General features: G+C 33.7%; 1 protein-coding gene, 1 non-coding gene and 1 pseudogene across 2 annotated transcripts; 2 read left to right on the plus strand and 1 right to left on the minus strand.

Annotated features, from left to right (window-relative positions):
• The first annotated feature begins 3,675 nt into the window (after positions 1-3,675).
• Positions 3,676-5,815, plus strand: LOC121392218 (putative cystathionine gamma-lyase 2). The gene is given in 15 exon segments (XM_041523545.1): positions 3,676-3,784; positions 3,787-3,812; positions 3,864-3,948; positions 3,998-4,206; positions 4,256-4,336; positions 4,383-4,430; positions 4,483-4,540; positions 4,582-4,604; positions 4,607-4,661; positions 4,709-4,861; positions 4,917-5,038; positions 5,083-5,135; positions 5,182-5,248; positions 5,312-5,377; positions 5,699-5,815. Coding segments are annotated over 15 exon segments (1,272 nt in total).
• Positions 5,816-13,594: 7,779 nt separating this feature from the next.
• Trnastop-uca lies at positions 13,595-13,679 on the minus strand. The gene has a single exon. It is a non-coding gene; the product is annotated as a tRNA-Sec (tRNA).
• Positions 13,680-15,946: 2,267 nt separating this feature from the next.
• LOC121392219 lies at positions 15,947-17,110 on the plus strand (annotated as a pseudogene).
• The last annotated feature ends 7,249 nt before the right edge of the window (positions 17,111-24,359 follow it).

Genomic DNA, 24,359 nt, shown 5'->3' on the forward strand with positions numbered 1-24,359 from the left:
TATACTATACCAGTAGTTAACATACACACTGACCATGCTAAGTTTTGAGTACATTAATGGCCATAACTGTAAACTTGATGTCACTATTTCCACTGGTTCCTGTTCACATAATGTAATATATTCCTGTAGGGCCTAGAACAGACAAAATATAATTAAAATTAATAATTATTATTGCAAAATACTTTTAATTTTGTAGTAGTGTCTCGTTTCCCTAATTGCTTTAAAACAACTTGAAAACTGGTATCAACTCGTAACAAAAATATCATCAGACACATTGCTAGCACCTCCTACCAATCATCAAATTAATATCATTTACATTATAACATTACCTTCAGAACTAACTCCTGATACAGCATCAAATCCAATAAAACCAATGGCTTCACTACCTAACAGCTCACTCATACGACCACTGCTAGCAGCCTATACAGTATTATGATATTAACTATAAAAATACTATTGAAATTACTTTAACATTTCCTTTGATTCTCTGATCAGTTCCTTTCTTTCCTTTCTTAGGCATTTTCAGGTGCTTATTAGGTTGTGGGTGGAGCTAGCGTGATAGGTGTGTTGGTTAATAATGGCAGCTAAGTTTGGTACTCTTGCAATACATGCTGGACAGAGTGCAGATCAATGGAAATGCAAGGCTGTTATACCCCCTATTATAACTTCAACTACTTATAAAACAAATAGAGCCAGGACAACCAGTAAGTGTAGCTGTCATGGAGTGTCATATCTTCATTATATGTGCAGGTTCAGTATGCGTATATTGGTGATGGCAATTCTACTAGAAACGTTTTGGAGAACAAATTAACTGCACTTCGAAGGAGCAGATTATGGTAATTCAAAATATTTCTATTTTATTTAATTGTCTTTATAGCATTTGTCAGTAATTCTGGTTCTACTGCAACTACACTGATCTTTCAAGCCATATTGCGGCCAGGAGATGAGCTTTTAACATCTGATGATGTTTATTATGGTAATTACAATAATTATAATATATCATAACATATTATTGTTGGTAGGGTCTTATACTTTGTTCAAGAAAGTAGCCAGTAATTTTGGAGTGACTACATCATTTGTTAATGTACTTGATATTAATAGTTTGGAAACTGCTATTAAAGATAATACTAAGGTCTGTTAATAATATTAATAATTATTATAGTTTGATGTCACTTTAGATGGTCTGGTTAGACTGCCCTAGTAATCCACTATTAAATATAATAGATATTAAGAAAACAGCTGATATAGTACACTCAAAAGTTAGTACAAAATACAATATATAAAAAAATTATTATATTAATATTAATGTAGAATTGTTTCCTAATAGTTGATAGTACATTTAGTACACCGTATTTTCAGGTATATTTTATTGTTAATATAATCAGTTTTATAACTAGTAGCGTCCACTGTTATTTGGAGCTGATATTGTAATTCACTCAGCAACAAAGTTCATTAATGGTGGGACCTGTCTATTGGAATATATCATTGTATTTTGTACAGGACATGATGACGTCTTGATGGGTATAATATGTACTAGTAATACTGGTATTGCCAACAAGATTAAACCAGTTACAAACCAGTCAGTCAACTAATTACACATATGTCAATTCTATTATCTCATCCTGTTAGCTGTTGGTGCTGTCCCTAGTCCTTTTGATTGTTATCTTGCTAATAGAGGTATCAGAACACTTCATGTTAGAATGAAACAACATGCCCATAATGCTATGACAATAGCTCAATATTTAGAGTCTTCACCACTAGTAGAACAGACAATATATCCTGGTATTATAACTTATGTATTATATATAGATTATATATACTATACTATATATATATAGGACTACCATCTCATCCACAATATGATATTGTTAAAAAACAATGCACTGGTTTTGGAGGAATGGTTTCATTTAAAATATTAGGAACAATTGAAAATGCAAAGAAATTTATAAATAGTCTGAAAGTACATCATTTAATTAGTATTAATTAATATAATTATTACTAATTGTTAGATATATTTCAACCTGCAGTAAGTCTAGGAGGTTTAGAAAGTTTAGCAGAAATCTGGTATGTTCTATCATGATATCATTATGACATCATAGCTACATTATTAGTACGATAATGACTCGTAAAGACATGTCTCCTGAAGGCAAAGCAAAAATTGGTATTACAGAAAATTTAGTAAGTGAATTAAATTATAATTATTTATTTATTAGTTATTTAATAGATAAGATTATCTGTTGGATTAGAAGATGAGGGGAGACTTAATAAATGATTTGTCTCAAGCTTTAAAAGTAATTTTATAATAACTTCATTATTTAACTAATCTTTTCTGCTATAGGCTTCACAGGAACTATAGTCCTTTGATAAACAATAAAATAATTATTATAATAAATAATTTCATTAGTAAAATCACCACAATTTGTCACAGTGTCTCCAGTCTTAGTTAATTTCAGTAGTAGAGTCATGATACTTATCATTTGTGATTTAAAGATCACAAAACATCCATAAATGTTAGATGATATTTAGAATGTTCTTTTTGAAACCATTATAAGTGATAGCATATCATGTGAACTAATATAAACATCCAATTAACTATGTGTGGCTTAAAAGAATTCAACTTACTGTTTACAAGATTGTTTATATTATTAGTAGTATTATTTTAGTTTGCTTAAACGGGACTAGTTCTATTCTTGGTCCTTAAAATACAGCTTTTAAGTTACAGACAATAGCCTTTTTAGCTCACCGAGGCTTTGTCGGTAATGATATTCATAAGTGACATGTCCGCGCCCCACAAGAGCATGAAGACAAAATCAGCAGTACATATAAAAAGAAACTTGAACAGTCCTGAGTGCCAGTGTGTTGTGGGCCAGCGTTCTGCAATGCATCAGACCTCTGAGATGGTTACCAGCATACTCTACGGAGTATCCGAAAGGCCGACTAGGATAGGGCTGGTAGTCCTCCCTTTAAACGAGATGAGGCTGGTGTATTTGTGGTTCCCGGTTCCTGAATGCGACATTCCCTAAGAGCTGGAATCCCGTACGGCTGGTTTTAAGTTAGGGCGACGCTCCAGCCAGGATTACCTCGCGAAGACGAGGGTTACCAAGCCAGGTGGCGGTCCCAGCTAGCAATAGCAGGGAATCCTGGAGCCTAAGTGGAAGCCTGAGTGGGTGAGCGAGTAGGAATCGTTTGGGCAACACACAAGGGTTTTTTTAATTTTATAAATTTACTGGAAGGATTGTCATAAAACTGGTCAGTATGATATTGAGAATCTAATTTTAAAAATTAATTAATATAAAGTGTCTACAAGGAACACCATAATTGAACATGAAATTAACAATGATAACCAGTCTCAACTCTAGAATAGAAATACACTTCATTTTGTATAGAATACATACAGATTCAATAATAACTATATTATATTAATTATTAATTTTATAACAATAATCTGACAAAATAGGGAATACAAATGTCATATTATATTCTGATGACCTAGTATATAAAAACTATAGGCTATAGGCTCCAAGATCATTTGATGGTTGTGAATTCTTTTTTAAAATCTGTCTCCCAATCATCAACCCTCCAATAATGAGCTCACTAATAGCACAAAATCAATTTACACAAACTAATAAATTCATTAATAAGATTACCACACCCGCTTACTTATTATTTAAGACAATGGCAGTAGCACCCTTCCCTCATTTTGGTACTAAAGCTATCCACACTGGACAGGAACCAGAACAGTGGGAATGTAAAGCATTAGTACCACCTATTTTCACTGCTACCACTTAAAACAAGATGAGCCAGGAAAGCCAGTAAGTTCCTAAGCAGTCATGTGATGATCATATGATCTCAACATATTACAGGTTATGCATGATTACATTCGAGATGGTAATCCTACACGAACTTCACTTGAGAAAGCACTAGCAGCTTGTGAAGATGCTAAATATGGTAGATGTCATTCATTATAAAATAGTATATTATATCTCTCTTTTTTTAGCATATGTGTATAGCTCTGGTATGGCAGCAGTGTCTACTGTAATTCAGTGTTTGTTAAAGTCAGGGGATCACATTGTGTCAGTTAATGATGTCTATGGTGGAGTGAATCGTTATTTTCGTAAAGTTGCCTCTAATTTTGGCATCACAGCCACTCTAGTTGATGCTACTGTTGCTAGTAATGTTGAGAATGCTATAAAAGAAAACACTAAAGTGCATAAACTACTTCAATGAATTAAACCATACATTAATCTCTCTTTAGATATTGTGGATGGAGTCACCAACTAACCCAACATTGACAGTCATAGATCTCCAACTAATGGCAGATATTGCTCATAAAAAGGTTTTTATATTAAATATATATATAAACAATAACTTCGTAATTATAGGGATGTACTCTTGTTGTTGATAATACATTTTTCTCACCTTATTTTCAAGTAAATAAATATCTTAGTTTCTCTATATGCACATATTCACTTGTTGCCATAGCGACCATTATCCCTAGGTGCTGATATTGTTCTGCATTCCTTAACAAAATATCTAAACGGTAACTAAAATCCCTTAAAGTTTGTGTTTCATACATGTTAGGTCACTGTGATGTCCTAATGGGTGCTTGTGTGTACTAATAATGATGATTTCTCTGAAAAAAATGAAGTTCCAACAACTTGGTATGTAACAATGATATCTCATCAATTCTATTATCTCATCCTGTTAGCTGTTGGTGCTGTCCCTAGTCCTTTTGATTGTTATCTTGCTAATAGAGGTATCAGAACACTTCATGTTAGAATGAAACAACATGCTCATAATGCTATGACAATAGCTCAATATTTAGAGTCTTCACCACTAGTAGAACAGACAATATATCCTGGTATTATAACTTATATATTATATATAGATTATATATACTATCTATATATATATAGGACTACCATCTCATCCACAATATGATATTGTTAAAAAACAATGTACTGGTTTTGGAGGAATGGTCTCATTTCGTTTGAAAGGAAACAGTGATACTGCCAAAAAATTTATTAAAAATATCAAAGTAGGCAACCTAGTCATGTGATAGTCATGTGATTATAATTGAAGATATTTACATTGGCTGAGAGTCTTGGAGGAGTAGAGAGTTTAGCAGAAATACCGTTAGTATGTATATAATTAGTATATCAAATTTTATTTTAATTATAGGAGTTTAATGACTCATACCTCTGTACCAGAGGATGAACGAGCTAAACTTGGTATCACTGATACATTGGTTAGTAGATATTATATATATATAGTCTTTATTAATTAGTTACCCACCCACTCACATGATTAGATCCGTTTATCAGTGGGTCTTGAAGATGTAGAGGATCTTGTACAGGACTTAGATCAAGCCTTGAAAGTATAATATATTATTATAAGTAAAATTTAATAATAATGATTTCCTTCTTACAGGCTGCTCAGTAATGTTGAAAATTAGGGACTAAGTCTATACTATTATAACTTATTCCATTATTGATTCTAATTAATATTGGGTGTGGTTGATATGTTATGAATAATTATTATTAAGATAATGTCGTGGTGGAGACAAATTCTAAGAAGTTTTATTAGAGGGAGTGATGTTCTCAAAGGAACTGATATGAATGGCAACCAATACTTTGAAAAAATTACAAGAAGTTAGTTTTATAAAACCTGTTTTGACTGGTTTTATAATTTTGTACAGCTGGTCAGTGAGACGCAGTGTAAAAATAAGGAGAAAGGTGATCAACCTGTGCATTATTCTCAACATTTAGTGCCTCCAGAATGGGACAGTAAGACTTTATTAATAAAGTGGGCGTGACTAATTACTGTATTTTAGGATGGTTACGTAAAACTACAACAAGATCCACCCACGCTCAAAGTGAGCTAATAATGATGTTAATAATGACATCTTAATGACATCATTAGGAACAACAAAGGCGCGTCATAGGAAAATGAAATAACTAAAGAGAAAAGTGAACGAGTTGGTGAAAGTAATCAGGTAGTGTGGTCTTTGTTCATCAGTTATTGTAATTATTGATTTCAGGAACCAATAATTAAGCAAGGTAATTATTTTAATTAATGGATATTATATTAAAAGCTGTTTCTATAGCACAGACCATGCCTCTGCTCCTTCATTTAAGGGAGAACACGAGCCATCTGATAATCCAACCAGTACTGGCAATACCTTCCAACCAGGATCATGGAAACCACCGATTAACCAATAAAGTCAGTCACAGACTACAATACATATAACCACATGACTAGATAATAACAGTTTTATATAAAATGATTCAAGTCACATGACTATAATATAGTCACATGATATGCAAGTGATACATATAACATTATTTTGCAACAGCTTTATTTTCTTTAATTAAAGTTTTGTACAAATATTTTTTTGTTGGGATCAAGTAACTTGACAAGACTCCGCCCACTTGGAGCCACACCACAGAAGAAACAAAAGAAACCTTTTTCTAAAACTAACTCTTGAAAATGTGCACAAGTTGATTCATCCCAATCAACCCCACCCACAGGAGAGACCCCTATAATTAAAATTCCTAAATGTAAATTTAATCCCTTGTTAACTCACCATCCAGGATTACTAAATTGGCTTGCCCAGGCAGTATGTAATGGTTGGGTTGTAACTGTCTCACATTGGCCACACCCACTATTTCTGTGTTCCCATAGTCCAAAAATAACAGACACTTCCTATTACATATTATAATGTAATAATGACATCATTGACATCACCTACCTCGTGTATGACATCATTCTCTTTCCTTAGAGTTACTGTATCCAATAGTCGTCCACGATACCAATTACCATCACTTGATAACGCAAGACATGGTAATCCAGGTTGATATAACTCTATGGTAGGGGCGTGGTCTCCGTATGACTGTAATTCTTCATATAATTCATTATATTGTTCTAAATTATCACATGTTTGAACCTGTATATTAATGAGGAGATAACCCTTTAATATCGCTAGTTAATTAACTTACTGCAAAGTCCGTATGGAGAGACAGCATGAGATACTATGACATACTGAGGCTCTGTTTTAATAACAATGCTATGAAGTAAATAATTATCTGCCACTAATTGAGGAGATATCCTGCCTGATGATATACTAGATGGGGGTGTGGCTAAAGAAAAGAGGTCTGCCTCATTGAGCATTTTTATCATTCAAGCATTCTTCTCATAATACAACAGACAATGTGTTTCTGATACCATCTATAATAATGACTTATTACAACACTAATTAGTATGGATTACCTCTAATTTCAACTCTGTATCCACTAATTACATAACCAAGATGTCGCTGCCTCATTCCAGAACACTGCAAAATACATTGGTCATTTTATACAATACATATCTCATTACTTGTGGGGGTGGTATTCTATCTAGCCGACAAGAAATAGCTTGCGGTGGAATAATTGGAATAATTATGAGGAACAGGACATCGTAAACTACTTGTATGAACATCTTCAATATTACCATAATCAATGAATCGTATTACAGCCTGTTACCATGGTAACACATGTAATAGGGTGTGGTTTAGATACCTTGTCATCCTTAATAGCCTCTATTTGTACACGATACCATTCATTATCATATTCTCCACAACATTTAACACCTTCCTTTACTATGAACTCATTATTAGATGACGTCTAAATAGCATCTGACCACACCCACTTATATTAATAATTAATTACCTCTTTGTTGTGGTATTCATTAATTAAAACCACTTAGTTCATTTAATTTCTTTTGTTCCTACTCCTTGAACATGAACAGTAATTACCCCTGGAGCCTCAATGCTAAATCTCGTAAGACCACACTTACTGCTTCGCTACCAGGCTAGGAATATTGTTAGCTCACCCATTAATTAAAGGTCTTACCTGAGGTAGTGTTGGCTTCAAAGTTTCTATTGGGTTTAAGATATTCTCAATTTTACTTCATTAACATTTTCATTATCTGATAATAACTCGATATTATAACATCATCTGATCTATCATGTGATAGGAAGTTAGTCATGTGATATTATAATTGAGGTTGTCAATAAAAACTATCAGTAAGTTTCATGTGAACCACACTATGAGGTCATGTGACACTATAGTATATCTGTGATAATGTACCTTTCTTTAACAAAAGCAGCACAAGGTTTTTCAAATGCTATTTCTTCAAATTTATCAGTAGCATCTTCTGTTGTACTATAATGTTAAACAAACTACATCGAACAGCCTACATTATTATATTAATAATAACAATAATAAGAATATAATAATAATGGGAGCATTACCTGAAATGGAACGTTTATAAAAATTGGATGAGCAATAGTCGCAATTGAGATTTTTCAATATATTCCTGGTTACCATAATCAGGATGAGATTACTAATAGCTTTTTCTGCAGAATCATTCAAGATCTTTGTGCGACACCAAGTATACCATCTTCCCAACTACTGCATTACAATCTATCAGGCTTCTATATTAGGGTGGAAGCTAGGGTGTGGTTTAAAGATGAACATTTCTAAGATGTAACTTACAAATTGGTTTTTGTCTAAAGTATGTTTCCATATTATCACATAATTCTTGTATTGGTTGTGTTGATAATTCATCTGATAAATGTTGTACATAAAAAGGATAAGGTGAATATATCATGGATACAACTAAAACGTCAATCCATTTTAACTCTGGAAGTTGTATTGTAGCTAAATTAGTGGGTTGGATTCAACAATAATATCATTCTAGTTACCTGGTAGTGGTAAAATATCGTTCTCTTTATTGTCCTTCTTTAAATATAATATTGGATTTCCATCTGCAATTCTCTAATGACACAACTTTATTATTAATAGCATCATGGTACTATTGGTAGTAACAAAGATGATGTCATACTTATACTCCTCTGATTTAATAAACGGAAATTCCCTGATAGTTGTCAAGAAGTCCTTGGGTTCACTGTTAATGTGTCCTTGATACATTTTTAAGGCTACACCGAGCCAGAGTCCGTTTTCTTTGCCTTTACGGATATCTTTTAGCCACACCCCTAAATCAGGACACATTGAATCTATACAATTGATAATAAGTCACATGAAGTCCCATGACATAACTACCCAGATTTAGGGTGATGATTGTGGAAGACTGTGATGTTGGTGGCTATTGTAGATAGTAAAATTCCTAATAATTAGGAATATTATTGTCTTACTGATACTTCTGCTACTTCTCTGGAACCTTTAAATGCTATATGATGTCATTATGACATCATATACATGTTTATACAGTAATACCTGTTATTTTAAGCGAAGACATAGGGGGTGTGGTCTCTCTAATCTCTTATAATAAAGTGCTCTCATTGAATGACAATATTCTCCTTTACTCTTCCAATAACGATATTCTACTGTACCCCCAAATCTTTACCTAATTCACCTTGAGAAAGTAACGGTTTTAGGATCTGGATATTTCTACAAATACAGAAAGGTAAAGTATATGATAATATGATCTACTGATACATACCCATTCTCTGTCTGTAAAGAAACCATTAAGTATTGGATCATTGATACGTCGTTTTTTCTCTAATTGTAGCTATCATATAACCAATATACGAAACTCATTGGGATATTGTGTGATTCGGTCATGTGATCCTATGATATCCTGTGACAACTACTAAGATATTAATAGCTCAATATAATATTGATTCTTGCAATATTTTACTTCTCTCTCTCACACACACACACACAACAATATATTTACTATTTTAAGGATCATGTTCTTTCCCACTCTCAAGAAGTTTGATACTGAAGTAAATACAGCTGATGGTTTTGTTATACTCTGGTTTCATGGGGAATTCCTGAAATTATAAGCAATTAAAACAACTTTAACTTAGTTTGACGTGTACTTGAGTGAGCCCTATCAGTAAGAAAACTATCTTATTTAAGGAGTGTGGTTTATATTCCCCACCAGCTTCCAAAAATCTAAAGACAGAGTTTACTAAACAGTTATAATTTAATTACTGACCTTGAATGTGTGGCAGTTGTGATAACTTGCGTATAGGACGTGTTATACGTCGCATGGGACGTCCAGTCAATGATGTCATATGCGTGATACTGTGATACAGGACGCGATGAAGCGTTTCGTAACTTTTGTAAGCTTGGTTTTTTTTCTGTCTTGAGACTAAACTAGCTACATGTTGAGTTTCTGCTTCCCCTGCTACAACAAAAAATGTTTGGCTCTCCAGTTGCAACCAATGCCTTCTTTGACAACATCAGGAATTATCTTGTACAAATTGGTCGATATTGGTGTATCCTAACTGTTTTAATGGAAGCTCTGAGCCTATGAGACTCATGTATTCTTGACGAAATCACCTCTTGAGGACACCACGTGGTGCAGATATCAACACTGAAACGTGTGTCAACTTTTGAATCGCTTAGTAACTTATCTTTTTCTTCCAGCTGAAGCATTTTTTCAATATTGATAAGAGATTCAGTGCACTAGTTGGGCGGAGTTAATGGATATTATCATCACGTAGGAGGTTAGTTTTTTTTGTGAGCATGGTATAACCTTGCGCGGTGTGGCGTTTAGTGACTGCAAAACAGTACAATATATTAAATATATTACCGATGTATTTTTAACATTTTTAAATGTTTTCAATAGCTTCAAGCATAGTCATTTAAACTACAGTTTCCCTCTTTTGAAACGCTCAAAGAGGTTTGTATCCTCTTTTTTTTTCTTTAATTTTTCTTCTTGGTGGCAGTTGTAGCTCCACTCTCAAAAAAAGCATCTTCATTAGCTTCTTCCTTCATCAGTTCATATATGTTTAGGGTGTGGCTTTCCCAACTAATCTAGAATGCTACTACAACAGTGACCCTAGTTCTACTAGCCACGCTTGCATCCCAGAAGTATTTCCTTGCAATCCTTATTTTTGTATAACTGTAGCCTTCACAATGAAGGGCTTTCCCACTCTATATGTTTCAACAAATTTGGCCATACTAACTTATAATGGAACTGTGCTTGTAATGGAGAGCTTTTATACTTGTGAAGCTATGACCAGACTTGATATATATTGAAGATAAGTGTGATAATTGTTAAGAGAGTATGGCACTATTTACTAAATGTTCAAGGGAGTTGATCTCATGGGATTGATCAAAAAGAGTTTGGAGTTGATCTCGTGGGAAGTGATCTCATGGGATGAACCCACCTAAAGTATGACATAAACTGCTTGTAGGTTTCATGATGTTACTATATGACTAATGATATCTATTTGTTATTGCTATCTTGCAGAGTGTAATTGCCCCCCCTGTGTCATCACGTATTTTGCTATATAAATAGATTTCTTTGTTCACTTTCTCAGTGTACATAACCTTTAGAGTTGTTCAAGTTTGTATTATTATTATAGTATTATTATATATTAGCCACACCCCAATACTACTACATCACTATTATTTTAACCCTTTTCATAACTCTAGGTATGGCTAAAAGAAGTTCTTCAAACGAGAAATATATACAGAGAAAGGTACTAATGTTATTTGAATCACGTGATACAGTATCAGATAATTACAGATGAACGAAGAGGATTTGCCTAGTTCCAAACGCTATGTATGTTAACCATAGCAAACTCATTCTGTTTATTACATAGTTGTACCATTATTATAGGATGATATATCAAGTGAGTAGGAGTCTAGTCTTAACGGGTATGAGATTGAGCTATTGGGTAGATGACATTCCTAGTTCTGCCTCAGCAAAACATTAGTATTGCTGAAGTGACATTTTGTAAGTTATAAGTCATGTGATCTTACATGCCAATCATGTGACTATTAGGATGAATACGGTGCTAAACGATTATAGTAAAAGTTTTAACCCTTAAAACAGATCACAGTACACGCCCAATTTGGGTGGTAAGACTTAGTGGAGTATGTTACGTAATTATCATTATAATTATAGGCACCAGATGGTCATATATTTCTAGAGGCCTTCTCTCCTGTATATCGTCATGCCAGAGACTTTTTAGTGGCATTGCTGAGGTAGGGGTGGTACTAGATTATAATTACATTACATGTCAGGTTGATAGCGTCTCTCGCACGAACATGTACATGAATTTTCATGTAAGACCCTCCTCATTAATACTGTTAAAATAATTACTTAATAGATTAACACCATACTCATTATATGCTGCCGTATCTGTTGGTTTACCAGGTACAAACCGCCCTCTATTATAATATGTATTATTATTATAGTTAATATAGACAAACAAATATTATTCATTATTTTGACTGGTCTTAAAGTAAGACCTTCACATACAAGTGGTATAGGAGTTTATAAAGGTAGTTTAGTATTAAATAAAAGTTATATCTCTTCTGTTGTAAGATGTGTACATTAAGTTATGGTAAAGTCAAGTGGTCTTGAAACACCAATAGATATTTTTGTTGAGTGTAGTAGTTTCCCGGTATTTAAGCAGTTTATATTATATAATTTGATGTTTAATACAGATATTATGCAATCTTTGTTAAAAGATAGCGTCATCCAGTCAACAAGGTAACAGTTAATGTGTATGTGGGTGTGGGTTTATGATATCATCATCATCACAGACTAAATCAGATCAGAGGATGAAGAAGATCTGATTATTGAACAAAGTACATCACACAAAGCACCTATACAAGTAAGTCACCAACTTCGAATCCACCACACCTCTAATTAAAACATTCCAGTTTGGTGGGAAGTAAACAATAAGTAGGAGGGTCTTCCCTCATCACAAGATGTTAGAGCCTATGAATATTATTGTAGACTATAATACATTCTTAATATTAGGACTCAACTACGAAGAGTATGTCAAGTGGGGACAGTCCCATCCGATTCTTTATGATTATATTGAACAAATGGACAGAGAAGATGAGGAGACAAGAGGAAATGTTAGTAAATCTCAGTGTATCTCAGTATATTCATCAATTTATCTATTAGAAACAGGTTTTAATCTTTTGAATTAAGCAAGAAGCTTTAGAAATCCTCAGAAAGAGGTTAGATATACTCATTTCGTAAGATCACATGATTGTCATATGACTTTAAGATGTAAGAACTGGAATATCCACTGTTGGCAGCGGTAGATGAATTTTCGCATGATTCAGTTAAATCCAGATATCAAGTAAGTCTGTTGTCATGACAACTGTATTACTATATTAATGTATTGATCTCAAACCACTACCATATTAAGACCATATCAGGTACAATGCCCCTGCTTATTAAATAATAACTATTTGAATTATTAGGAAAAAGATTTTCCGCAAAATGTTTGGTAATGGTAAGCTCTTTCTGGTGTTATTGTATTAACTTGTGGTGAGGAATTAGTGGGTGGAGCCTCTTAAACTTGTATTACAGGAGCAGGCAAAACACTAGTGGGTGGACTGCGGCTTGTACTATCAGAAAAAGATGTCTGGTACTATGTACATCAGGTATGCAGTAATTAATGTACATTTTGTTATTATAATAACTTGTAATAGTTATATAGGGAGGTGACAATGTTAAATGTACATGTTTATAAAGAAAGGACCATTGCAAAAAAAATATTATAGTTTCAAAAATAAATATTGTGGAAAAAATAATTGTTAAAAGTGTTCGCTCGAAAGGTGGAATCGAACCACTGTGACGCTAATCACCTACAGGTCTGAAGCCTGCACCCAACCAGTGAGATCATTTCGAGCAATTATGGCTCTATTAGTAGCATTTTTATAACCAATGATAAGTAACACCACTCTAGCAATTACTTTATTTTAGTTAACTAATTTATAGGAGCTAGTAGATAATGCAACTAATTTCATTACTGTAGCTGTTGCTGTGGAACAAATGGTGGTCCCAATTCAAACTGTGGTCTACAATTGATATGGCTGGAGGTATGTCGATTACTTCTGATGCTAAAGATAAACAATTACGTTAGTCGTGTTATGTCATATGATGTCATTTATGATGTCATTTTACATAGCTAACACCGTTATTGCGATCAGTACCTATTCCATCGGGATCTTATACACAAAACGAGCTTGGACTCACAACAAGTAAGTTCACATGGATAGTCCCATGTGATTATCAGGTGATGATCATATGTTTGTTATTAGGTCTGGACTTTTTACAAGTCGAGAATGGGACTTATGATATTAGACGGTAAGTTATTGAAATAATTAATTTAATAATTATGATATTATTAGAGGTTCAGACTATCCTGCTGATAAATTCGAAAGGTTCTCTCAGGTAATGTAGCCCCACACCCTCTATATGTTAAGCTCCACCCTTTTAGCTGTTCAAGCTCATTGTAAACTTGGATTAAACTGCTACTTTAGTACGAGAAGATGACAAGATACAAGATTTGAAATTTTCGCATTGGCCCTAAATTATATGAAGCTAATGGAGGAATTACAAAACTTGGCTTGCTATTGCAAGAGTACAATGCGCAGAGGTAGTGTGGTGTGGGTGTGGTAGGTGTGTGTGTGGGTGTGCAGTGTGAACATTTATTGATAGGTATGGTGTCCCTATGACACCAGAGTGTTTATGGAGTAATATCTTCGCTATAAACAACCGAAGACGAAAGGGAACTGACATCATTATCACATCATTATGACATCATTCATTCAGTAGCTCTTGTATGTTATGAATCCTATAACAAGTTCAGAATTTGTCAGTTTTTTAATGCGATATCATGAAAGGTTAGGCCCACCCATATTATTAAAAGGACACTTATGACCACGCCTTTTACGTAGACGCAATGATCAAAATCATTTATTTTTTCTGATGTTGTATTTTGCACTGAGAACATATGCTAAAAAATTAGATAGACCATTATTGACGGACAGAAGCTCAAAAGGAACGCATGAAAATATTAAAAAATTTTAGTCATAATCCTCAGTTTATACCATTTTTAGATCAAAAGTAAAGTTTGTTAATTATGATTTAATTAAAGGGCTGGTTGCTAATTAGGTAGGAGATAACTCCTTTGATTTACAGATGCAAACGTATAATTCAAGTAAAGTTAATTATAATGAAATAGTTATTAACTTTTAATTACTATAGATATCAGCACATGGTGGGATCAAGACGTCAGTATTAATTATTAATTATTATTAAATTAATTACTAATTACAGGAAGCTCAAAGACTGGGTGTATTTTACGAGCAAAAAGAGGTGTGTCTTATGATAATTAACTAATGATCATCATTATGAGTCAGATACTGTTGGGAAGAGTTTAATGCTATTCTTTTATTCATTGGTCCTCACAAGATACAGAAGAAAATGCATTTCTCTACAAAACGTCAACGATTTCTAGTCAATCAAGGATACAGCTTTAAAGTTATCACTAAGTTAGCTGGAATGGATGATGAAAAAGATTTAGCTTTCAACAGTAAGAAGAAAAGGCTGATCTTCTACATCAGTGAATGCCCCTAATTATTAATGTACTAATTATATTAAATTATGCAGGTACTAGCTGCCTCTGATAGTGACTGCGATGAAGAAGTTATGCCAATAAATCGAACTGGTCTTTGATCATCCTCTCGTGGGACAGTTGAGAGACGGACGGATCGATAGCGGCTATGTCTGGTGCTAATGATGTAATTTACATGGGAAAATTCTACACCTCGTGGACAAAGGGGTTCAGACCCCCAACATTCCTCTGTTTAAATTAAGGCATTAGTTATATTGTATCGTATTTCTGCATTGTCTATTAATCAGCCATACCTTTCAAATTGACCAATCAGATTTTCCACGCCACGTGTAGCGCGCTTTGCGCATGCGTATTATTAGACCTCGTGCGTCAGTTTCAGAATCAAGAAAAGCTGGCAGTTGGGGGACTGTTCTGTTTTAGTCTGTAATCGAATTGTTCTGTATTTATCGCAGCAATGAAAGTTGCTCTGTTAGTTTTTGGTTGACTGTTTCTGTATTTGCAGGACCCTACGACTTATTTTAAAGGAGACTTTTGAAGATGGAGGTATGTTTAATAATTCCATTGTTTTTTGTTAATATGTTTATATAGAGCTTGGAGTGATGTTGGTTACATCTAAACACAATCTGATTATGGAGAGTTTAAATTGACAGCTGGCAACTTTTATGGCGAATTCTGAAAAAGGACAAAGGTTAGTACTCCTATTAATAAGGGTTGCATATGAACCAATTCTTATATTTTACAGGATTACAGACCGCCAGAATGCAAAATTTTAGTGCACTTCAGCTAATTTGACAAGTTTTTCCAACAGGGATAAGACTTTAGTAGTTCAATTACTGTGAAGCATGAACAGAAAATAGATTGTGGAGGTGGATATGTTAAGGTGTAGGGGTCATGGGTGGTCCACTCAACACCTGCTATTGTATATCATAACAATAGTCATATTGAAACAATATTCACTATATTCTGATATTAGTTGACCTTAATATTTTATCTACTATTAGCTGTTTCCTAGTCCATTAACTCCAGCTGATATGCATGGAGACTCTGTATACAACATCATGGTTTGGTAAGTTGGATCACATGAATTGTTCATGGATTATCACATGGGTCATTATGTCCTGATATCTGTGGACCTGGTACTAAGAAAGTTCTGTTATTTTCAACTACAAGGAAAGAATCTTCTTATTAAAAAGGAAATTCGTTGTAAAGATGCGAATTACTCATCTTTACACACTGATGTACGACTGATAATACTTACGAAGTTAAGATGACAACGAAAAAGCCGAGAGTGGAAACTGGAGGATGACTGGGACTTTCTGCCCCCTAAAAACTATCCCTGACCCAGAAACGCTAAAAAACCAGGGATTGGGACGGATCGTGCCAAAATTGATGACCCTGATACAAGAAACCAGAAGTATATAAATGATCCGTATTAACAATGTACTTCCATTTTTATCTAGGATTGGGATAAACCTGAACACATTTCCAGATCCTGATGCCCAAAAACCTGAAGACTGGATGATGATACTGATGGAGAATGGGAGCTCCTATGATTCCAACCCTGATTACAAGGTACAAGTGGGGGAGTATTGACATTATGATGTCATTATCTTCACTAAATTATTTAGGGTGAGTGGAAACCAAAGGCAAATTGATAATCCTAATTATAAAGGAGAGTGGGGTTCATCCTCAAATACATAACCTGAATACCACGGGATAAAGGATTGTATGCCTATGATGATTTGGTGCTATTGGGGGGACTTGATTGGTGCAGGTTTGTAAATATTAATAAGGATATTACTCTATTGTGTGGGTGTGGTCCTAGGTTAAATATGGTTACCATTTTTGATAACTTCGTGAATCCCCCCCCACAGATGATGAGGAGTATGCTGTAAAGTTTGGCAAGGGAGACGTGGGGTGCTATTAAGGACCATGAAAGGAAAATGAAGGAAGCGGTTAAGATACCACCCCCCTTTATAAAGAAAGATTATGATTATCCCAATAGCAAGATGAAAGCGGAACGTTTTAAAAAGAGAGACAGCTGAAGAGGAGGAGCAAAAGAAAAAAAGAGGCAGAAAAAGAGGTTAATGATAACGCTAATTATGGTATAATGAATTGGAATTACAGGAGAGGAAGAGGAAGAGCGAAGAAGAGGGAGGAGAAAAAGGACGAGGAGGGAAGGTGGTGATGACGAGGGTTGGAAATAAGACACAACAAAAGATGAACTTGAGAACAATTTTTTAGGGGATAGGTTTTGATGGTTTGTCACTTTGTATAGTTGATGTAAAAAATGTTAATGCCAAATATTGAAATTGTAAGTAATAAAAATTAATCTTGAGATGAATCGGAAAGTGACTGTGTCACCAATTGAAACAATTTTCATCAATGTAGTATTTATGACCATTATGACAAATTGTGGGTAAATAGAACCTTGTCCATTGCTACTCATTTGACTCAAATATAGGCATGACAGTAATGTTAGCACGGTTTACCATAAAATACATACTAACCTTGTTATATAAAATGACAGAGAGAGGGCAATAGTCATACCACCGACATTACTTCTGTAACAGGATTTTTTCACAGCACAAAGACAACAGAATGACCACAATCTTTTAGTAGCACTCGCCACGGAATAAGCTGACCGGAGACACAACAGAGAGCATTGAGAAAGCCATAATACTATGTAGAAACACTGAATCACACCTCCAAGCGGTTAGAATTAACAATAACCAGTTAAGGTTACTGTATCTATGGAGAAAGAGCATAATCCAGTCAAGTATAGAGTCCATATATACTTTGTAGATCTTAGTAATAATTGTTCCATCATCTAGTATACATCCAGATGGAAAATAATTATGAAGAGTAGAAATTTGAGTTACTACTACAATAGTCTCAAAATGATGTACTTGAACTTCTCGAATGCTCTATAATGTACAATGGACAAATAGACATAAAGAATAGACACCTGGACATATTAAATGGACATACTATCAGATGATGGGATACCTTTTTCGAATTATATTTTTGTCGAGAAAAAAAATATGTTGCAAGTGTCAAAATCATACCAAAGTAAAATAAAATTTAACTCTGTAACAGTTTCATTAAAACTACCACATATGGGCGTCAGGACTCAAATAAAACTTTTAAAGATAAGAGAGTTGTACAAAGTAACTAACACTTACTTCCAGGAATATGATTCTTTTAAAATAAAGTGGACACTATAACAGTAAAAATGGCATAAGGCTGCTAGCATAGTAATAACATTGGAATACACACTTAGTTCAGCCTACCTTACCTAATTAACAAGAATATATAATACTTAATTGTGAAATAAAAGGGTTTCTCTACTGTATGCGCATATGATATTGGTATCTCCAAAGACTAAAAGGACTCATAAGTCCACCTAGGCAATTTATCCCTAGCTAATGGAATAAGACGTTGATATAAAAACTTCCTGAGAAAAATGAGGAGTGGCGGAACCTCCGAAACAAATTTAACATTATTCCCAATAAACATTGAGGATTAAAGTATGTATCATAGTAAGTAAACAAAACAATTAGTAAATAGTAAAGTATTGTTTATATGATGAGGTTTAGTAACTACTGTCATTTGGATATGGTTAAAACTTCTAATATTTGTTTAGCAGTGACATTATTACAGTACTACTGGCTACCATAACGTACCAAAAAACATGACCTCAGAATAGGCGATAATCATACGCCATTATTTCTGTGGTTCTATCAGGAAGAAGAAGATATGTATCATATAGCTTAACTACCAATAAATGTAAGATTCGGAAATATACAGAAAACGGTCCTGAAATTCGTATGGAAAATAAAACCATAGGAAATATCTAATATCCGTTACGTCAAACGTATACTATGCAAAGTATTGCAGCAATTTTAAAGTGGAGCTGTGAGAATTGCTACAAACCCCAAGCAACAAAGAAGGAGGAAAGTAAGTATTAGTTCAGTAGAATCCTTTTCTAATATATATATTCTTAGTCAGGGCGAGCAGATTGAGGATTAGGCAATACCAATGTTTCCTTTGACAAGGTAATCAGTTATAAGTTACCTACCCATATATATATGGATATAACTTATTGGATGTGTTGTTCTAGACCGTCCCTAAATCAGTGGACCTTATTCTAATGTCAAATCAAAATTGCCAACTGAGGACAATTCATCACATACCAGGTGAACATACACTATAAGATGTAAGTATATTAATCATATTGTTAATAGGAGGAGGCTGATACCAAGATTACTGCTCCTAGTGAAAAGTTTACATGCTAGTATTAACCACGCATAGATAGTAAATCTAACATCCACCAACAAGCCACTAGTATCATCAATGAACCTGTACCAAATGTACATCACCAGATTTAAAACATGTTAACTGCTAAAGTGACCCCATTGTGACCCTTGCTTGGGAATCATCAGTATCCTCGGCATACACTGTGATGATCCCTGAAAAAAACTAGATGATTCCTGTTAAATCCTCGATTTGATGGTGTGGTCAAGTCTCTAATAGTTGCGATTCATATTGGAAATTGTTGGGTATTTAGGGAAGAAGAAGTGGCCCTACCCACTCCTCTATCTGATAAAGACTGCCCCTACATTATTAGTTCATGTAACGAGAGATCACTTGTATTCCTACCACTAACTGTATCTGATGGGCAGGACATTCCCCTTAAACTAGGATTATATAATATAATAATTACTATTGTTATTGCAGGCAATATGAGCCACCCCTTATAATGATATTCATTATTTAGCCGAAATCACGAGATGAGGTTTATTAGAGAGCATATTTTGTAAACTATAATATTGCTCTGGCCAAAGAGCTAACTTTCGAGCGATCTCTATCTATTGTGATGGTATGCTGATAAACGAGGTAAGATTTAATCACTCACTCCTTCTCTATAACTAATAACGCCTTAATAAGCGTCTTTTGCTGATTGTTGTTAATAATAAACGATAATGAATATGTGATGAATATTGTCGTGATGTTAGTTGTTAGTTTTTCCATTTTGTGTTATAGATTCACTTGTCTATTAGTTTATACAGAATAAACAAACGAATTTATCTTAAATAGACAATATAATATTATTTACTATTGATAATCAATATCATTATGTTATCAATTACTATTAAAAAATCTCTTTTAACTTAATATTATAATAAAATTATAATAATACGTTAATATGCTAATAATGAGTATGTCATTGTAACACTAGTAGGTCAACACTCAACATAAACCACACATATGAGAATAGATTTATGCCAATTAACTCTATGTTTGTAAACCACACTTGCCATATCAAGTGAGATACAATCCCACTCCTAACATGGAATTGACTATAATCTCCATTGGCTAACACCTGTTCCCACTAGCATTGCGTTACATGAATCATACCATATTTGGTAAAAAACATTCATTAATCAAATATCCTATTCTAATTATTAAATTATATTATTGCACTTTAAACCAGGTTATTTTGTCTGCTATATTAGTGTATCTACTTAAGGTTGTGCCTTTGGATAGGAACATGACAAGTTACAAGATCAAGTCCAGCTCCGTACAGTCGAAGTCAGCAGGTCCGTCCAACGGTTGCAAATCCTGCTTCAGAACGGAGTTATCGTCGTGACAAATAACAGTCATTGATGGAGCATGTCCAAAGTCAAACTGATTTAGATCGTTCGTCAAACTTCTCCTCCTATAATTAAAACCTCGTTGGTGCTCCTCCTACTCTAGAACCCCTATAGTCCCAGTAGATGTACTCAAAATCGAGCAGGACCGCCCCTCCTCTTGGTATCCTAGATTGTCAGTAGGATTTTGACCGCAGTAGCAGAGCATCTAATGGCTGCTATTCTCTCACACAACTAGACTCTCTGGGACTTTCGTCCTACCTCTCCGTCACTAAGTTGGAGAAGGCAGTTAGGTGTCCTTAGCTGATACTGCTGTCTCTTCTCTCATTTGTCCTCCTTCCTCCAGACAAGTACCATTTTACCAAAGACAATAAAAATCAAATGGTTCAACCAGTTTCGACATGCAAGCACACTTTACAAAAATGAAATCCATCACATACCTAAGAGCTAAAATTTGATGTTAATATTTAAATAAAGAAAGAGAGAAACTCTAATGAATTACTCGAACAACGTGATTTAGTTGTACAACTCAAACAACGTGTTACACAACTTCATGAAACAAAACAACAGTTGGCCAAATTACTTCAATCAGATTCTGCTGGAAGTGAAACCTTGCTAACGTGTTAGCGATAGGAACACTTTAGTAGGCCACGTTAGCTCAACTCAAACAAATGGAAGACAATTCAACCATACCATCACTAAAATCACGACATTAGAGAACTTGAAGAACAAAAGAGACACTTCAAGAACACCAAACAACTGTTGCTATACCATCTGCTTTATTTACCTGAAGGTAAGTAATCGGGCTGATCAATACAAGCTCTTGTAGCATAGGAATGCAACAAGTTAAAAGGTGGCTACTGGAAAGTTATTGGATGAGCTGGGAGTAGTCAGTAAACATTTAAGATGCTGTATCAGGAAGTTGTGAGGGTCTTCAATCTCGTATGGAGATATTTCAAAACAACAAGACTATTACTCGCTCTTCAAGAAACGTCATCAAGAAACTGGAGGGTTGAGAAGGATGCCTCTATCAGGAACTTTGTGATAGCCAAGTATGTCCTCCGTGGCTCCATTGATGGGACACGGCTCATTTAACGAAACAGACAAAATTCATAAAGAAAGCAACAGCCGTTCTCTTAAAAAAAAGATTGAACAATGGAAAATTGAAGTCCGTCAGCCAAAAAGAGCAGTTGTTCTTGAAGTTGTTTGAAACGCGAGTCTTTGAATGTCAAAAAAGTTCAAAATATGAGATTGAGAAAAGGTCCTGTGAAATGGGACGCCTACAAGTTCAATCTGATCTAAATTGTCCCTCTCTCCTCGGCAGCAGGTGAGTGACAGTAACCTCAGAGATTGAGGCAAGAGGGTGTCCCCCCCAGGATGTATCGTGCACTTGTTATGTTAAAGTATTCAACAACTTGAAGTTCACAGTTACCAAAAACACAGACTATTCTTCCAAGACTTTTAGTTTCTGAGAGGCACAGAAATGGAGGCTCGAATTGCTGAGTTTAAAGTTCGAGTGAGTCCGTCAGGGATCCTCGAAACTCGAAAGAAAAGTGGGAAGAATCATAAAAGTAAGTTAGAACTAGCGTCGTGAAGAGGATTAAAATTAGAAAAAGTGTCGAGCTAGGTCGGATGTTTTTTCGTAAAGAGTAGTCCTAACAATAAAGTGGTTGAAAGTAACGAAGAATCATTAAACGCCAGCTATTAGAAATGGAAAAAGAGTTCATAGTTGTCACGTAGAGCGCCAGTCTATAATAAATGAGAGTCAAAATTCACGAATAGAGAAATTAAAATCTGAGAAACAAAAAATTGGGAAGGAAATCACTGGAAGGGTCGTAATCGTTTGAATTGCATTAGCGAGTGAAGTACAAAGTTTTCTGCTGATTTGATCAAAAGTTATCAATCAAAATGTTATGAAATGGAAGAAGAGATTAAACAAACTAAACTTGCAAACTAACAAACCAACTTCAAAGGAACCATGCGTGATATTAAAGCTCAACTTGAAGGTCAAAGATGTAATTTACAATCATTAATGCAAGCAGGTTGAATGTGCATCTGTACCACACAGCGCAGTGAAAATTACAAGAAAGTCGAAATCGTCCGTTCAGAGTTTTCTCATCTCTATTGAGCAACACCAGGAAAAGGTATTTTTTTTTTTTTTATTTTTTTTTTTTTTTTTTTTTTTTTTTTTTTTTTTTTTTTTTTTTTTTTTTTTTTTTGTTTTTTTTTTTTTTTTTTTTTTTTTTTTTTTTTTTTTTTTTTTTTTTTTTTTTTTTTTTTTTTTTTTTTTTTTTTTTTTTTTTTTTTTTTTTTTTTTTTTTTTTTTTTTTTTTTTTTTTTTTTTTTTTTTTTTTTTTTTTTTTTTTTTTTTTTTTTTTTTTTTTTTTTTTTTTTTTTTTTTTGTTTTTTTTTTTTTTTTTTTTTTTTTTTTTTTTTTTTTTTTTTTTTTTTTACCCTTTTTTTTTTATTTTTTTTTTTTTTTTTTTTTTTTTTTTTTTTTTTTTTTTTTTTTTTTTTTTTTTTTTTTTTTTTGGGGGTTTGTTTTTTTTTTTTTTTTTTTTTTTTTTTTTTTTTTTTTTTTTTTTTTTTTTTTGGTTTTTTTTTTTTTTTTTTTTTCCCTTTTTTTTTTTTTTTTTTTTTTTTTTTTTTTTTTTTTTTTTTTTGTTTTTTTTTTTTTTTTTTTTTTTTTTTTTTTTTTTTTTTTTTTTTTTTTTTTTTTTTTTTTTTTTTTTTTTTTTTTTTTTTTTTTTTTTTTTTTTTTTGTTTTGTAAACACTAACAAACATGTCTAGACAGAGTCAAAACTTGCAAGAGCAGTTATCGTCAGGTGAAACAAAATGAAGAGATGACAAAAAGTCCTCAACGTACAACTTAAAAAGACTCAAAGACACACTTGAATCATCTTGTAAAGTGAAGCATGAGAAGCACAAAGACAGTTTAGACAAAATTTCACAGTTACTTTCCTGACAAGACCAAAACAGGTAACGAGTTGCAAATTTAACATTCAGAGGCTCCAGTCCACACATCGATGTATTACAACAGAAAAACAAACTTCACTATCGAGAAAAAGATACAAGTTCTTACGTCTCAAGTGACAAGTTTTAACTCAGACAACGAGTCTTTGCAACAAAAGTAGATATTTCTTATCTCATGAAACACCACCCTCGTACAACAGTCCAGAACTGCGAGTTGCGTTGTGATGAGGCAGAGAGAAAACTTCAGATGTTGCATGCAAACACGAGATACAGTGACCCAAGTATCTGGTCTTGAAGATAACTGCATCATTCTGAGCCTTTG

This window comes from Gigantopelta aegis, unplaced genomic scaffold, assembly GCF_016097555.1.
Source record: "Gigantopelta aegis isolate Gae_Host unplaced genomic scaffold, Gae_host_genome ctg3536_pilon_pilon:::debris, whole genome shotgun sequence".
Classification (NCBI taxonomy): domain Eukaryota; kingdom Metazoa; phylum Mollusca; class Gastropoda; order Neomphalida; family Peltospiridae; genus Gigantopelta; species Gigantopelta aegis.